Genomic DNA, 17,036 nt, shown 5'->3' on the forward strand with positions numbered 1-17,036 from the left:
TTGAAAAAAAAATTTATATGTTCTTTGCGACAGTGCATCATTCTTAGAGGTAATTTGGTTTAGTCACGAGCCTTTAAGTATAGATATATCAAAAAATTATTTCTGTTGAACTGTATGGGTCTTACAGAAAGCCTATACATACCATAAATATCTCTCTGTAACTCTAGACCCCCGCTTTTAAAAATATTTTGCAATCTTTTAAAAATCTAAAGAACGACAGTGATGCAATTCAAAATAAATTCCTGTGTTCATGTTTGCATCGCTTTATAAGCGACATCTCCAGTTAACATTAATGTTCGCTGACTTACAAAATGGCATTCAAGGGGTTTCTTCATGTTCTCTTCACATAAGAAAACAGATTATGTCAACAATAAGATTTCGGGAATTAGAGGTGAGGTGGTGTGTGACCAAAGTTATGATTTAATTTTCATTTAAATGTTCTCTGTCAATAATTGTAGATTATAAAATTTGCCTTTACAATTACACCTTACAAAATAATGACGTTTATATATATTGAACTTCATGAAAAACGTCATGCAGTTGGTCATTTTTGTCTGTAATGAATGAATCTTGTTGATTTATGTGAAAAATCATACAATTAATAACAGTTACTGGATTTTAGCTTTATTCAAGCTATTGAGTACAAAAAATAAAACAAAATGTTATTCTAAATAAGCTCTACTTTAGTAGATGTGCAATCTGTGAAGATTAAGAAAAATAAATAGAAGAACGTTAGGTTGTGAAAGATTGAGATAAATGCTTTAGTGAGAGCAAAATTTTGTGTGTATTTACAAGATGTAAAAATTGACAAAAAATACACCAAATTGTAAAATCAACATAAATGGATTGATAAAACCGTTAGCCATTCAATATGCTTAAACTGCTATGTTAGATAATTGATGATTTTATCGGGACAACATAACTGAACGGATTTTACTAACTCGATTGATATTACAATATTAACGTGCACGGCTAATATACAACAAAAATCAGAATTCAGAAATTTTCTGATCTTCAAAACATCGTGCAAATAAATAAATATCATTCGCAAATAATTTTAAAAACTTTCATGCAGAAGATACGTCACAAAAAGTGTTCATGTAATTAAATTATTCGAACAATTTTTATTTGAGGCAGTTGAACCGTCTAAATGATGTTGAAGTGCGAAGTGAACATTTTGCTAAAAAATATTGAACTGATTTTCGTTGGCATGTAACTTGCGAATGTAGTTTAAGCATTGCCAAGTTACATGCCCAACGATAACCAGGAAATAATGGACATAAAGTGGATTATTGAAGATCAATTGGAATTGTGGTATTCTAATAATTCCGGCTACGAAGTACTGAAATAATTCAGTTGAGAACAGACATTTATATCTATATTCACTGTCAGGGTTTGTGTATAACCGAGTTTTACCTAAGTGGCCCCTGTTTGTAGAAAATATAGTTATATGTATTTCGCTCTATATTTAACTTTCTCCATTAGACGAAATTTTCCAAGGAAAATAAAAAAATACAACACAAAAAAATTTAAATGAAGAACAACTTTATTTATCTGTAGTTGATAAATCCATTTAAGATCTTGGTCGTTCTTTCTTTTCTTTAAAGAGTGCCAATAAAGAAACATTAGCCACCTTAACAACTTTGAAACGAACACCAGGTATATCACCTACAGCATGACCACTTCTTCCAAATCCTGATACCAACACTTCATCATTCTCCTCAATGTAGTTTAAACAACCATCATTGGGAACAAAAGCTGTAATTTTTTTCCCATTTTTAATCAGCTGGACTCTCACACATTTACGTATAGCAGAGTTGGGCTGTTTAGCTTCAACACCACTATAAGATATTTAATGCAGAATATTGGTAAAGAAAACTTTCACAATTTATATAATCACATCTCTCAAGTGAACTGGAAAACATACAAATGTTATAATATTTTTTCCAGATGTTGAATAATTAATTCTATCAACTGTAACTTTTATGAAGTTCATTAAATGTTGGTTGATCAGGTGACTGAAAATTACACAAAAGTTAATCCCAGCGAATTTGAAAACCAATCTATTTTTGAGGAAATAGCACACAGAAAATATTAGTATTTAATGAGTGACTCTAACCTCGATTGCGTAAAAAGATTTCAAACATTGAGATCTTGAAATTAAAAACATGTTTTATGTACATATAAAAAAACCCACACAAACTACACAATATTCAATTTGCATTAAATATGTACGTTTGTTAGGATCATTTTTCTCAAATTATATGAATTCAAATAAGACAAATCACAGTTCACAAATTACTTTATATTTTGTGAACTTCTGTACCTGAAATTTGCACAATTACAATTTTAACTTAAGTTGGTAGAAAACAACAATATAGCATACATATAGCATAAAAAACATACACTATTACAATTTTGTACAACTTCCAGTTTGTGCTTAAGAATATCTATACTTGGTACTGAAGACTTTAGGTTTAAAGTATACCTTTCAATGGTAATCAAAACTACATATGATTTGAGCTGATAGGACATATCTTTACATAAATTATGGAAACTTAGCATTCACAAAGTATCTCGAAATAGTAATGTATAAAAGCAATGAAGAGATTTTCTTGACATAAAAATGGAAACTTAGTACAAGAGAGTGAAGAAACATTCATAACTCCCCATACACAAGTTGAGTAATATACTAATATTTATGGTCTATAGTCTCTAGATATGTCACTGTGTTTATTTTCTATCTACATATGATCAAGATAACATGTCTATGGAAATTTGTGTTTCTTTAAAACAATAAAACTTGTAGCAAAAATATATTAAACACGTGTGAGAAAATGATGCGATTAATTTATTAAATTATTTCATATTATTAAAACTTCGAGAGATATATTTAAATTGATTCAACAAATTATCGATAAACGACACTTACACTTTTTCTAGAACTATTCCTTTTGCATGAGATGCACCACCAAATGGATTGGCTTTCAAAGCTGTCCCCAAATGACTCTTTTTATATGATTTATCATGCCATCTTTGTTCACGTCTATGATTGCGAAGCTTACGAGCTGTTCGAAGTCCACTGGGCTTTCCTTTAATTTTCAATTTAAATTTTGTTAGTTCAATCAAAAATACAATAAATACTTTTACAATGAGCGACAAAACAAATAGTTAACATGAATATTTGGACAAAGTATTTCCACACGTGTAAGCGACACTCACCCATGATGGCGAACGAAGAAGAAAGGAGTTAGGGTTGAAAAGCATCATGGTATGTAAAAATTGCCTGCGAATAGGGCAACAAAATAGGGGAGCGCACTGACATGTGTACTGTATACTAATTACAGCGTCAGTGAACTGTAACCATAGATATATGACTGTAATGATATTACAGTTCCCTGGAGAGCGTTAGAAGTGGTTAGGAGGCGGACCAGGTGGACGCGCAGTTGATTTCTTTGAGGTTTGAAATCAACACTCGCCATTTGTTGAGATTTGGATATTTATGCAGCATAAAATTTTGAAAGATTACTAAAGGAATCTTTAATTTCTATAGTTCTTTTTCCAGAAAATATCACCTTGCAGGCAGCTGAAATTGGCTCTTTGTATTGAGACATAAAAAAAACTTTAAGCCACCTTGTACTTATATTTTTAGCCTTATGCACAACCAAATTACTGGTCAAAACTTGAAAGTAACATCCTTTACGAGCTGTCGTCTGATTTGAAAGTGAATTTATGATTTATCATAAGGTTGAAAATAACATCCAAACTAAACAATATAATATAAAATCTTGCTATTTTGAACAATGATTCTGTCCACAGTTTGGCAACTATTCATTTGAATATATCTTGAGTACTGTATCTACGTTTTTATTCAAGAAGTCAATTGATTGTCGAATAAAATAAAAAATTCAGGGTTTGGACTTGCGAGTTTCTCATTCAGATTTAGAAATAATTCACCACTATCAGAGCAGAGATAAATGCAATATTGACAACTTTAATTTTGCAAAAATCCCAAAATCTTCTAAAATATCATGGCAATATCCTGAAATCACCTAACAAATCCCAGTCACAGTGATCACGAACTTCTCACTTTCGCTACCAGATTTCCTGAGAGAGAATGAGACGAGTTTCACTCATTGTTCTCTATACAAAGCATGTGATTTCATACATAGAAATTTCGGGGCCATCTTTAAAACAGGGAACAAAGAACAGGGAAAGCAAGGAGAGGAGGAATGGAATGACCGGGGAATCACAGAATGACCAAATGGACAGGGCTTAACATGGAATGAAAGGGGAATGACCAACAGAGAATTTTCCGTACTGGCATTAAATAGTTAAAGAAGTAATAGCTTGTATTTTGCTTTTGATATCCATGTACGGGGAATGCTTGGAGAATAACCAGGGAATGCACAAGGAATGGACAGAGAATGATCAGGGAATGCACAAGGAATGGACAGAGAATGACCAGGAATGGACGGAGAATGACCATGGAATGCACAGGGAATGAACGGAGAATGGACGAAGTATGACAGGGAAATGGACCAGAGAATGGACGGAGACTGACTCAATAAACGGGGAGTCACTGATGACAAAACTAGATTATTAGCTTTACTTTCTACAACATAGGTATTTAACAAAAATGTTAAATTTTAATAAACTATTCATGGCATTCATCAGGAACCACAAAGGCATTTGTACCATTCTGATACTCTGCCCTGACATCAAAATCATAGCCAAATATAATATGTAATAATAAAGAAAGATTACTGTTGTAAACAAGTAAACAAGTAGACTGATCACTGAATCACTATTGATCCTGACTGATTATTTAATGTGAGTGCTGCAAATGGTTTAATTCAATCTTCTTTTCTGGTCATTTCCAGCTCATTCCATGTTCACGCCCCATTTCTCGTTTGTTCCCTCGTCATTCTTTATTACGGTTAAGGTGCTTAATGTTTCGCTGCTAGCGTAAATTTTTTATCTTCGTAACTTTGACAAAATTCATTTATATTCATTCATATGATCGTATCTCTTGTGTAGTGTGTACCATGATGATTATGATAATTGTTTTAGGATATTTAGTTATTAAATAAATATTTATCGTCGTTCACTGACCTGCACTGACAGTACGCCCCCCCTGGCAATAGCCCTGGCACAATGGACAATGGCAAATGAAGGGCACTGGTGTTGATGTAGTGAACATGAAAAGTAGGAAAGACAAAAGGGAAAATTTGTGAAGCAAGTTTTTTTTGGAAATGTCATTATTGGGATGTACTATTCGTGGTAGTAACGTTGGAAAACTTTGATCAATATATCCGTAATCCAAATGACCTCGTCCAGTGCTAAAGAGATGGTGTGTAAAAGTGTTTTATATTTATTTGACTTCAACGAACATTTCAGGTTTATTTCTTTATCAAACAACATGTTGCTTGCCCTTTGTGGTTTTGTTCACTATAGCATGCTAACTTTCTTTGGTTCACTATGCTTAATTTCAAGAAATTGAACATTATGTCGTACTTGTACATATTTTAATAATTTAACGAATGTACAAGTTGTATAAATCCTTTTTTACATGTTTACTTGACTTTGGTAAAAAAAAAGCACTAAATAATTTTTATTTGCTTTAAGGTTCTAAAATGCCAATTTGAAGATGGACAGAGAAAAATTGTTAAAGGACTACATCCAACATCATTAGTTAAAGATTTGAAAGATAAAATATTTAGTATTACTGATGTACCACATTTTTCACAAAAAAGTTAGTTATTTTTATTTTGATCTCAGAATAGATTATATGGCATAGCAATACCAGATTTTATCAAAAAATTTTTTAGTTTTATGTGGATTTCCACCGAAGGAGATAATATTAACAAATGAGAATGCTTGTCTTTCAAGTATTGGTATCAAAACTGGTGACACATTGATAGTGGTTAATGACTCACTTCTTTCAAAATCATATTTAAGAACCGAATCAGGTGCTTTCACTAAACTTACAAGAAGGTAAACATATTACTATGATTAGCTTAAAGCATTGAACATTGATTTCAAATCAATTGCTAATTTATCGAGTACATCAATTAGTATGGATTGTTCAAAAAAATTTGTAAGATTTAATGAAAATAAAAAGTCCCTCATACTTTCATTGCAATAAATATTTATGGCATCTACAATGTGTATTAAAAGTGAGAAGTACATGAATATATGTTTTAGGTATCTGCTGCTTTTGTTAATTTATAATATTACATTTACTTTTCTTTAGGGTTGTTCCAGCAGATAACTCATGTTTATTTTCCAGTATAAGGTGCAGCAGAAATGAATAAAAATAAATTATTATACATTCAATCATTAAATTGAGCTAGTTATATTTTTAGTTACATTATTCATGGCAATACATCACATTCTGCTGAGCTTCGACAACTGGTTGTGAAGGAACTATCAAATGATATACTCACTTACAATGAAGCTTTCTTAGGAGCAACTAATAAAGCATATTGTGAAATGATAAGTGATCCAGATAAATGGGGAGGTGATGCATACTAAATTAACTGTTTCTCTTCACTATTGATTTTCTTATACAGGGTATATCAAAAAACTTTAAAATTTGTATGGTTTATATGGCAGTAGTTCTTTCCCGAAGAGCTTTACACAATTCAATACAATAATACATACAAATAGCAGTTACCGCATGCACATTCTAAATGTAGGGCATACTGGGTGATATCAAAGGGTTGTTTTTTTATACACCCTGCACAAGCTTCAAGGTACATTATATTGAAAGGAATCACATCACTGAATCATCCCTATTGGGGGTGGGTGAATATTGCAATATCCAGTTGTTACTACTGATTTTTTATAAGTTCATTGTTTTCAAAGGAATCAGTCAGACAGAGCTAAATATGCAAATATTCACGCACATCCTCCCTACTGAAATGTTATTTTGTAATGCTGAGTTTAAATGTTTAAGGTGGCATTGAAATTTCAATTTTGAGTAAAGTCTATCAAATAGAAATTGCTGTTGTCAACACTGAAAGTGCAAGAATTGATCGTTTTGGTAAGTCATGAGATTAACCATATTATTTTGTCAACTTGTAATTTGGTGTTTTTACGTAAAACTGTGTACTTGTAATTGTTATGAAAATGAAGCATATGTATGCTGCTCAAATGCATGCATAGTATACGAGAAGAAAATACGTAGAAAGGACTCCTCCGACTTGACGTTATATATTTTACTTAATTGTAACTTTAGGTGAGAATGAAAACTATACTCAACGGATGTTTTTAATCTACGATGGTATCCATTATGATCCCTTAGAATTTATTACCGTTGATTCTTCACCACGCACTTTGTTTGATATGAAAGATAATTGGATAGCGGCTGCACTCCACGTGGGTGAAGAAGAACATAAGGTAGTTGTAAAATAGTCTCTAAAGACGACAAAGATAGCAGTCTTTGGCGCGGTTATTCAACTAAATTCCATCTTATACAATCGAAGTTCATAGTTATGTTGCAAAACTTGTAATGTAAAGTAGTTGATGTTGACACTGGCAAACTCTGGTTAATGATGCAAAATTACTTCTCAAATCTCAATAACTTTTTTTTAGATGAAAAAGTTTACAAATTTGAACAAATTTCAGCTACGCTGTTTGGTATGTCGTTTACTACTAATTGGGCAAACCGCAGCCCGTCAACACGCCAAAGAAACTGGACACAACAATTTTGGAGAATGTTAAAGTTAACATTACGTCGATGTAAAACATTGACTCATTTGAATGGCACAAGCTTTCTTATGGACAACCATAAATTCTAGTTGTTTACAAAGCCCCGTATTAAAATATGTTGTCCTGTATTTTCAATTTTGAATTTTTTTTTATTTAAAGAATTATGATTTTCACACCATTTTGAGGTAACTACCTTTCTTGGTTTCCACGAACAAAGTTGTCAATCCTTGTTAAATTGCGTTAAATACAGCACACTCTTTGTTATGTTATGTATTAAAGCAGATGTAATTGATTGTATATAATGTCTCGAGCAAGAAATTTTCTAACAGCAATGTAAGAAATACATTTCACAATAAAATGTGATCGTTGGATTAGATACCATTTATTGCGTTGGTTTATTTATTATGTACATAGTCTTTTATCTCAAGAAATGTTGAATTTACCTTGTTTATGATTTTGTGCAATTAAACTCTTTTAAAGAAACTCGTAAGTGACGATTGTGTTGATTTGTTTACAGGTTTTTTCTTTGGAGGTTGTATAGATTCTTTTTTAATTGAATCTTTGTTTTTTATGTTAGTACTGGCCTTTATTGGCTCTTCTTCACTGCTGGCTGTTTCACTCTCATATACTTTCTCAGTTACTAAACAAAAAATGTCAGTAAAATAATTACTATACAAAAAGAAACACGGCATACATAAGAGGGTCCCATAAACATGCACGAAAAGTAGCAATTATATACTTAGGATCAAAGGATAGAGTTAAATTTCAAACAAACATTGCCTTGTAAACATGCTTTATTCACTTGCTATTTCCTCCATTAATTCAGATTCAACTTTGATTCATCTATTATGAGGGGAGCATCCATTGAGTTAATAGCAAAGAAAAACATTTTTAAGCCATTGGCACAGTCTAAATCGAACCCAATTTTCAATTCAAATATGTTATAAAATTTTAATTGTTTTTTTTAATGAAAGCCCACTAAAATAGATGTATCAGACTATTTGTTAGTTCATCAACAACAAACTAGAAACGTAATTCGTCATGGAGTGAACTATTGTAATAATCATGCGTTAAATTTTTTTATTTCTTCAAAGTGTTAAACTTAAAGACACGCTATTTCTCTCTCACACCTAAACCGGATTGTAGACAATGATGACAAAATTGGGGTGCATTTGACTGTGATGAACATTGGGGTGCATTTGACTGTGATGAACATTGGGGTGCATTTGACTGTGATGAACATTGGGGTGCATTTGACTGTGATGAACATTGGGGTGCATTTGACTGTGATGAACATTGGGGTGCATTTGACTGTGATGAACATTGGGGTGCATTTGACTGTGATGAACATTGGGGTGCATTTGACTGTGATGAACATTGGGGTGCATTTGACTGTGATGAACATTGGGGTGCATTTGACTGTGATGAACATTGAGGTGAATTTGACTGTGATGAACATTGAGGTGAATTTGACTGTGATAAATACACGAACTTACCCATATATCCCTCGTCGTTTATGTGCATCTTAGACTTGAGCACTCTCTTCCTTCTGCGTATTTTTATAGCGGTAGTTTGGTGGACATCACTACCATTATTTGGATTAGCTATGTCTGGTGTAATTTCACAACTATTTTCCTTCATATACTCCTCGTTATCTAGAAATGTATAAGGATAATTGAAGTTAACATATGTTAATGTAATATAAACCCGTAAACATATGTTAAATATTTCGTTACCAATCGTTATCTAGAATGCAAGGTAACAAATACCATGCATGTTTGCCTCAATTTCTATTGTTCTTATTTTTCATACTATTCGAAAGACGAATTAATAACGTATAAACCTAAATAAACCTAATTACAACTCCCCTATTAAAATTCAAAGTCGTATCACAAGTAATACTATATTGCACGTCGTTTGTACTGGTAGTGTTACTAACAATCCCCAATTTTGAGCTTGAAATAATAAAAAGTGTTTCCAAAATACAAAAACATTTAATTTACACCATCGTTGACAGTGTGTGAAACACTGACTAAAACATTTCGTCAATGATAGTATTACAAAGTAAAATCATGACAGTAAGGTTACTTAGAGATAAAATGTACTTGAAAGCTCTGGGAGGTTACTAAAAGTCCCTCGACTTTGGAGTGCATTTAATCACCAAGTATCCTCACTACCATAGTTTTAATTATAACAATATTAATTACGACTGTCCAATAATGTAAGATCATTGATGTCAATGCCTAACAAAGACCTCAGGTGCACACATTTTAAATAACATGGTCTTCTTATGAAAATACGAATTGCAAGTTCAAATGAAAATAACAGGACGACTATCAATCAATTTCATCAAAAAATAAAAATCAGCTTTAGAATTTGTTTTCTTAAACATTATTTCAGTTCATATGAGATCGTTATGTAGCTTTAATTGTCAACAGAAAGTTTTATATAATGCAAGAAATATCAGCCTATACCTTCATCACTGCTTGTGTCTGAAAAATTTTTAACTCTCTTCCTCTTTTGCACATAAGTTTTTTCTAAAATATAGCATACAAAAATTGTAAAAATACGAACAAATATAGTGACGTCAACGAGAAGCTTTTACCATTGTTTTCTTTTGTTTTCTTTTTCCTATAGTTAGTGAGAATTAATTTAATATCTAGGATATCATACACTCTTTGCAATGTATTTATTACACTGATTATTCAATAAATCCCATGAAGAAACTCAGACGTTAACGAAACTTGTATTTCATTTTGTTTTATTTTCATCTTCTTTTATTTTTTCAATGCGTTCAAAAGAAACAAAAGTTTTAACATCAAAATAAGGTAACTGTGGGATTGCGAGTGAATAGTGAAACAAATTAAAAGAAATAATTTTACCTGCGTTTGTCTTCAACATCTTCATCATTCTGTAATGAATAATAAAAACGTAATGAAATAGATCAGTTTTTGATGAGAATTCTTTGAATTTTTTTCATCTTACTTTTTGTTGTTTTGATATTTTTTGTGATTTCTTATCATCTATGTAAGAATGAACATATTTTTTAGATGAGCACGAGTCTATCATTAATATATATTGCTAGCAGGTTTACTATAAAACATAACTGAAAAATAATACTGACGTTCGGCTTTCTTTTTTCCTTTAAAATCTTTATCATCAAGATCAATATTTGTGCTATCCATTTTTTTTTCATTTTTCTCATTGTTGTTTGACTTATTTCCCGTAGTTTCACTTCCTTTCTTTTCCATTGCAGAATCTTTCTATAGGTCAGATGGGGACATACATAAGTTAGAAATGAAACATGAAACAAAAGTGAGTAATTAGTTTTGTATGCAGTTGTTTTTAATCGTTATTTTCAAACTCCAGAAAATAAAATATATAACAGCAATCAACACTTACCGAGAGATTTTTATTTTTCAATTCAGTAGAAATAACAGATCTGTTAAAATAAGTTAAAATGAGCGCGAAATTTATTGACTACAAACAAATCTAGAAGCTGACCTATCCTTCGCTTTACTATTTGATGTTATCTTCGTCTTGTTCTCATCTTTTTTCTCATATTTACTTACCATTGCTTTATTACTTTCTTGGAAGTAAATGATAAGAATTATGAGTTACTGCAATGTTAATACACGACTTTTAGATATCAATCGCAACAAAAAAAAACACAAAAAGTTTCAGAACAAATAAAGTCGTTGTCAAATCTTTTTTTAATAGAAAAAGTCAACAAAATAATACAACTCATTATATTAAACTGGTTTTTATCATGAAAATCAACTGAAAAGTAAATACCTTTATTTTGATTTGCCATTTGTCGAGCAAAAAAAGAGGCAACGTCGCCTTTCTTTGAATTAAGTTCTGCCTACGTACAATAGAAATGAGTATTCAGTCAAACGTCAACTGTGATAATAACACAAATAAAAAAATCATATCACAAATTATTAATACTACAATAACGCAATAACAATAAAGTTTATTTGTTAATCATGAAAATAATTTGGCTCTTTTATCTTTCTATATATTCAGCATTAAAATTGCATTACTACAGAAAATTATATACTTGTGTTATAAAGTTCATAGATATGTCACTACTTGATTGGAACTTAATCAAAATTCAAAACTAGTGCATTTACAAAATGACAAACTAAGATGCTTTTTAAAGAAAGACTGTCTTTAGATTATTTTCAGAATATATGACAATACTTACAGTAGAAAGTCTTGACGATGTGGAACTGCTTTTTTCACCTTTTTCATAAGCATAGGATGGTTGTTTGTCTATAATTGCAAACAAATAACTTAAAACCTAACAGAATACAAAAGTAATATTTAAACACTACTGTCTTAGCCATTATAGTTTTGTACTTTATTACTTATTACCATTTGTTTTTGATTGAACTTGTTTTGCACAATCCAATGATTTCATTGAATGACAATTTGTGCTTCCGTCTACCGATTCTTCCACATTTCTGATTGATTTTTTCACATCTGATTTTAACTTTATACAACTCCATCTGACAGAAAATGCAAGCAAAAGAACCCAAAAAAACAATAGGTTGAATATCAATAAAGAAGGATATTTATTGGTACTCAAAAAATTCAAGTCTTTATTCCATAGTCTTATCATTTCATACTCATGGCAGTGGCTAGCACTGATAATTTGATGTGAGAGGAAGGAGGGGGGGTGTGGGGGTGGGGAGTAATATTCACATATTCATAACACAATCCAATGGAAATTATTGATTTCAAAGAAACTTAATATAGCAAAATCTGAATATATGAATATTGTCTGGAGCCATGTTTGATAATTTTTTACAAAATTCTGGTGGTTTTGTACAAATCTTTATGTTGTGAACTTTATGTAAGGTTTCAATTCTGTTCACAGATAACCATCATTTTGCTTTCGACTAACGAGAGGCTCAAGTTTTAGAGATTAAAAAGAGAATTTTTTTATCAGAATTATGTTTTATGTTTTGGGTATACTTGAGGTTTTGAGCACCAGTCACAAACACAAGACACTAATTTTTATGCTCTTATATAGAACTAATGACAATAAGAGCAGTCATGTGGAAACATAGGATGAAACAAACAGATCAATGGATACAAAATGAGGAGAATAGAAAACAACATGACACATTAAAGTCTTTATCAAGTTCTTGTATTTTTAATGGTGACTTGACAGCAACTATATTATTAATGAAAAATTATTTACCTACTGGGTAAATCCATGTTCTGCTTTCGCAAGTCATAATCTGCCATATAGAGCAAATTTGAATCCTTTATCAAATAGGTAGTAAAATGCATATATTTAGCAAAATTAAAATCTGAATAGTGGCTAAAAGTTAGGACATACATATTATGTTTGTAAATTAGTACATGATGACAAACATCAAAGAATGTGACATAGATCAATGGCTACATGCAAATCTTCTTTAATTGCTTTGTATCAAGCAGACTACACCAATATACAACCAAAAAATTCAAATAATGATTGATACAAGGAGATACCTTTGGTTTGGATTTTTGCACACTGTATACATGAAAACAGGTGATTTCATGAAAACATTGTTTAATATCTATATGAAAAAAATATAAAGCATTAATATAATATCTCAAAAATAAAAAACAATTATTGTGATAAATTTTAAGTCATCAATATACATGTATATAACTTTCAAATAATGAACTTTTTTCTAATGTGGTGGCCATTATTTGTTTCAAATTTAATAGTCAAGGATGTTTCTGATTGGTTGGAATTGGTTAAATGTGTTTTGTTTATAGATATTGTCATTGATTTCCATGTCTAAACCATATCCGTAATTTTAAATTCAATCAGTGTAAACATAACAGGTTTTAGCCATTTTATGGTAATACAATCTACATACAATCTTTAAAATCAAATAAAAATTTCCAGTCAAATGTCAAACCTTTTATATCAATGTCATGACATAGCAAATACTTTTGAATCTAAAAACACCATTAATTATAATTACTAAAACATTACTAAACAAAATACATCCAATAAAACATCACAATAATGATACATACACAACTTGCATGTTATAGCATTGTTAGTAACATAAAGATTAACAAGTGAATTAATCAAGTAATTATATAGCAATTCAGTAAACACAATAATATCAATTTAAATACATACATTTTAAAAGTTAGCTAAAAATTGTCAGTAAATTTAATCAATTTATGGAATAATGTTTTGATACATGGTACGCTACTGTTGCAATGTGCAATGGCTTTAAATAGAAAAATAAATCATTAAATCTAATCTGTAAAAAGCACAAACAATACCTAACATATAAACTTATATAATATTGAGGATTAAGACCCGCCAACCCTGTAAGAACTATAAGAATTTATCCCAAAGATTTTAGAGAAAATCTTAGAATAAGACTATGGAAAGCAGGAAACTTTGTTCCCAATGAAAATATCTAACTTGAAAACAGAGGCAATAGACCTGATCCTTTTAGGTAATGTTAGAAAATATTACTGACCAAAGATATGGCATTTTAAAGATATTTTGATTTGCTACATTTGTCATAATGAGAATTCACTTGATTGAAAACACTGATATAAAACATAAACGGCTTAGCACTTAAGCAGTATGACATTTCACATTTGACTTACAAATGAATACCTACTGTTAAACTATTTAATATTTTATATATGAAATATATTGCCAAATTGTGAGAAATGGATGCTAAATCATGAGAACTTAGGACTTAAATGAAAATTGTGAGTCACATGCGAAAATTGTGTGAGTTGGCAGGTCTGGATCAGCAAACTCTAATAAAGTTGTTATTATAGTTCACTGGTCTGGATACACAAAACAAAACCAAACATACATATTGCTCACCAAGCAATCTTTATCATCTTTGATTAAGCCTCCAACAGCATAAACTGCACAAATACTAGATTCTTTGTCTTCTTCTTTTGATTGTTGTTGTATAAAAGCATATAACATTCTAAATACAACAACATATCATTCATGGCTTTGTCATGAATATTAAACTAAATAGTACATCTTTAAGTGTAACAAAAACTTACTCCTTGGCTACATTTACATTTACAGATAATGTCCAGCTTAACCACTTGTACGTTACCTTTTAATCAAATATAATCATTAGAAGTACAAACATGAAGCAGCTCAAAAGTACCTATTTTAAATACTACGTAATTTCTTGATAAATCCACCTTGAAATTGTAAATGTCGGTCGGGTATTGATATAAGAAAAATATCTTGTGCAACTCCTCACGAAAAATTCCAGCATAATAGCATACGACAGAAAATATTTGTGCAAAATTCTATTTCATATTTTTTGTAGTAGAAGTGTGATGTACTGAAATTACAAGATACTACACAGAAATAAAAGTTAACGATAGCAGTCTCGCTCGAACTCAAGGTACATTCCATTTCACTATAACATAATCTAAACCACTTACAATTTTATCTTCATCAAAAACGAATTCTTTTAGATTCTCTAAATACATTTCATCGTCCGCGGCCATGATGAAGCTCTTACTTCCCGCCTCAAGCTTCGCTTTGTTTAGATTTTGTTTAGGATTTTTATACTTCCGGTTCCTTGTCAGGTAGGTGAAAGGTTTCAACCAAGGCGATATTGGGAGTGGAGTCGTTTACAGTTACATTTAGAACAATTTTCAACAGTCACTACAACCTGATTAGGAGCCATCAAAACAGTGTTTCACATTCCTTCTCAAGATTTCACTTCAACAGTCACCTACACTAGGACAACTCACAACTTCATTGAATTTTTTTGCATGACACATATAATGCTCAAAACATCAAAGAGAAAAGAAAAACGCAACTTGAATAATCCTGGTTGTTTAATATATATAGTTTTAGCCATTTAATGTGGTGAAAAAGCAGGTTCGTGAGACAACTTTAGCCATATTCAATAACATGGCGATTTTGAAATCAAAGTTTTTCAAAAATGCTCAAGCATCTAATCTAACAGATTTCAAAATAAATCATGTTCATAGGATGAAAAGACCATGAAATATACATACAACAATATAGAAACACAATTATAATAGATTAGTTCAGCCTAGCAGTAAATACATGTAACTTTTCTTAAGCTTTTTTAAATTGCCATGGAGAGCCAGGCAGCAATAAACAAAACACCTCCAAATGGTGCAGGTTTACTGTAGGAAACATCCTGAGTAAATGCAACAACATAACAACTAAAAATATGATGCACAATTAATTACATCAACTATGAATATGTTGCATTATTGTTGCAATTACTAACCTTCCACAAAATAATAAAATTCCACCAAGAAATAAGGATCCAGTCTAAAAACAGAATCATATTAAATTCATGATAAAATGAAATAGTTCTAAAGAAAACAACAATTTTTATTTATAATTCATATTCAAAATGATAACTCCGACATTTGTTTTGTGGAACAATTGAACCAAAACAGCTAAAAACAACTGTTTTCAGTATAGTAAAGTTAATTATTACCAGATATGGCCTGTTCAAGAAAGGTATACTCAGTAGAACAAGAGTATGAATAAAATGATATTTATTTGCACTTTCAAATGCCTGCAATAAAAACAATATATTATACAAACTCATTCTAAATGTAAATAATCATATTAATGAAAAAAATGCAATCAAATTAATTAACTCACCTTCTTATAAATCTCATTCCCAGGAAGATTTAAAATTTTCGCTAGAAAAAATTAAGGATTTGAAACAATGAAACATCATGTAGTAAAGAGTAGTAAGTACTGCAAAACGCACAGTGACTGCCATAAGCACCAAGAGCAACAGCTAAAGCTCCAGAGATTCCAGCTAATGTATAAAATACGTTTGGTTCTTGAAATAACTTTGAAAAAACGCCGGTAACTGCCATAATATTAACCTTTTTTTGATTTCTTGAGCGAATTTAATCCAACGTTATGATGTAATTATGGACGGAGACCAATGTAATCAATGCACTACCAAGTACCGGGTACTAGATGGGCCAAATAAAATGATCACGGGGACGGGGCATTATGGCTATGGTAAAAATGGGCTGATAGCCTGATATCAAATTTGATATTTACATAATAAAATAATAATAAATTATTTACTACATCAAAATTTCGATAATTTGTCTACGTATTTATGTTACAATGATTTCGGAGTAATTTGCTTGTTTACAAATTAAAGAAATCATCTGTGCATGCGCACTTCCACTCCGGGCAGAATTCATCAAAGCATGCATGCTAATTAGATAACAGGCAAATCTGGAAAAATACACAATTAATATAGATGTCAAACAGCATCGGAGAAAGG

At 30.9% G+C, this 17,036-nt stretch overlaps 4 protein-coding genes across 4 annotated transcripts; 1 reads left to right on the forward strand and 3 right to left on the reverse strand.

Annotated features, from left to right (window-relative positions):
* Positions 1–1,528: 1,528 nt before the first annotated feature.
* On the reverse strand, positions 1,529–3,271 carry LOC124446695 (40S ribosomal protein S23). The gene is made up of 3 exons (XM_046997549.1): positions 3,223–3,271; positions 2,933–3,092; positions 1,529–1,841 (listed from the first exon to the last, which is right to left on the reverse strand). The coding sequence occupies exons 1-3, from the start codon at positions 3,224–3,226 to the stop codon at positions 1,574–1,576; spliced, it is 432 nt and encodes a 143-aa protein (XP_046853505.1). The 5' UTR covers positions 3,227–3,271; the 3' UTR covers positions 1,529–1,573.
* Positions 3,272–5,125: 1,854 nt separating this feature from the next.
* Positions 5,126–8,206, forward strand: LOC124446343 (ubiquitin thioesterase OTU1-like). The gene is made up of 8 exons (XM_046997188.1): positions 5,126–5,353; positions 5,629–5,755; positions 5,832–5,997; positions 6,257–6,298; positions 6,369–6,523; positions 6,962–7,048; positions 7,244–7,404; positions 7,600–8,206. The coding sequence occupies exons 1-8, from the start codon at positions 5,327–5,329 to the stop codon at positions 7,726–7,728; spliced, it is 894 nt and encodes a 297-aa protein (XP_046853144.1). The 5' UTR covers positions 5,126–5,326; the 3' UTR covers positions 7,729–8,206.
* On the reverse strand, positions 8,075–15,492 carry LOC124446342 (DNA polymerase delta subunit 3-like). Its single transcript, XM_046997187.1, has 18 exons — positions 15,175–15,492; positions 14,779–14,834; positions 14,588–14,696; positions 13,644–13,683; positions 13,225–13,292; positions 12,929–12,993; positions 12,097–12,230; positions 11,927–11,994; positions 11,512–11,581; positions 11,221–11,305; positions 11,119–11,158; positions 10,841–10,979; positions 10,702–10,739; positions 10,599–10,627; positions 10,322–10,347; positions 10,191–10,253; positions 9,213–9,371; positions 8,075–8,356 (listed from the first exon to the last, which is right to left on the reverse strand). Exons 1-18 carry the CDS (start codon positions 15,238–15,240, stop codon positions 8,181–8,183), a joined length of 1,431 nt encoding a protein of 476 aa, XP_046853143.1. The 5' UTR covers positions 15,241–15,492; the 3' UTR covers positions 8,075–8,180.
* Positions 15,493–15,558: 66 nt separating this feature from the next.
* On the reverse strand, positions 15,559–16,718 carry LOC124446344 (transmembrane protein 256 homolog). The gene is made up of 5 exons (XM_046997189.1): positions 16,500–16,718; positions 16,388–16,428; positions 16,218–16,298; positions 16,002–16,045; positions 15,559–15,933 (listed from the first exon to the last, which is right to left on the reverse strand). Exons 1-5 carry the CDS (start codon positions 16,609–16,611, stop codon positions 15,834–15,836), a joined length of 378 nt encoding a protein of 125 aa, XP_046853145.1. The 5' UTR covers positions 16,612–16,718; the 3' UTR covers positions 15,559–15,833.
* Between the last annotated feature and the right edge of the window lie 318 nt (positions 16,719–17,036).

The sequence above is a fragment of the Xenia sp. Carnegie-2017 genome, unplaced genomic scaffold (genome assembly GCF_021976095.1).
Source record: "Xenia sp. Carnegie-2017 unplaced genomic scaffold, XeniaSp_v1 HiC_scaffold_22, whole genome shotgun sequence".
Taxonomy (NCBI): domain Eukaryota; kingdom Metazoa; phylum Cnidaria; class Anthozoa; order Malacalcyonacea; family Xeniidae; genus Xenia; species Xenia sp. Carnegie-2017.

Bases quoted from the DNA above. Each gene is read 5' to 3' on its own strand.
- LOC124446695 (XM_046997549.1), bottom strand. The intron at 1,842-2,932 runs GTAAGTGTCGTT...AATATCTTATAG, and splicing joins GGAATAGTTCTAGAAAAAGT to TGGTGTTGAAGCTAAACAGC.
- LOC124446343 (XM_046997188.1), top strand. From the start codon at position 5,327: ATGACCTCGTCCAGTGCTAAAGAGATG. The intron at 5,756-5,831 runs GTTAGTTATTTT...AAAATTTTTTAG, and splicing joins ACCACATTTTTCACAAAAAA to TTTTATGTGGATTTCCACCG. The intron at 5,998-6,256 runs GTAAACATATTA...ACTTTTCTTTAG, and splicing joins TTCACTAAACTTACAAGAAG to GGTTGTTCCAGCAGATAACT.
- LOC124446342 (XM_046997187.1), bottom strand. From the start codon at position 15,240: ATGGCCGCGGACGATGAAATGTATTTAGAGAATCTAAAAGAATTCGTT. The intron at 11,159-11,220 runs GTCAGCTTCTAG...TTATTTTAACAG, and splicing joins AATAGTAAAGCGAAGGATAG to ATCTGTTATTTCTACTGAAT. The intron at 10,254-10,321 runs GTAAAAGCTTCT...GCTATATTTTAG, and splicing joins GAAAACAAAAGAAAACAATG to AAAAAACTTATGTGCAAAAG.
- LOC124446344 (XM_046997189.1), bottom strand. From the start codon at position 16,611: ATGGCAGTTACCGGCGTTTTTTCAAAGTTATTTCAAGAACCAAACGTA. The intron at 16,299-16,387 runs GTGAGTTAATTA...TTTTTATTGCAG, and splicing joins GGAATGAGATTTATAAGAAG to GCATTTGAAAGTGCAAATAA. The intron at 15,934-16,001 runs GTTAGTAATTGC...TCATATTTTTAG, and splicing joins ATTTTATTATTTTGTGGAAG to TTGTTATGTTGTTGCATTTA.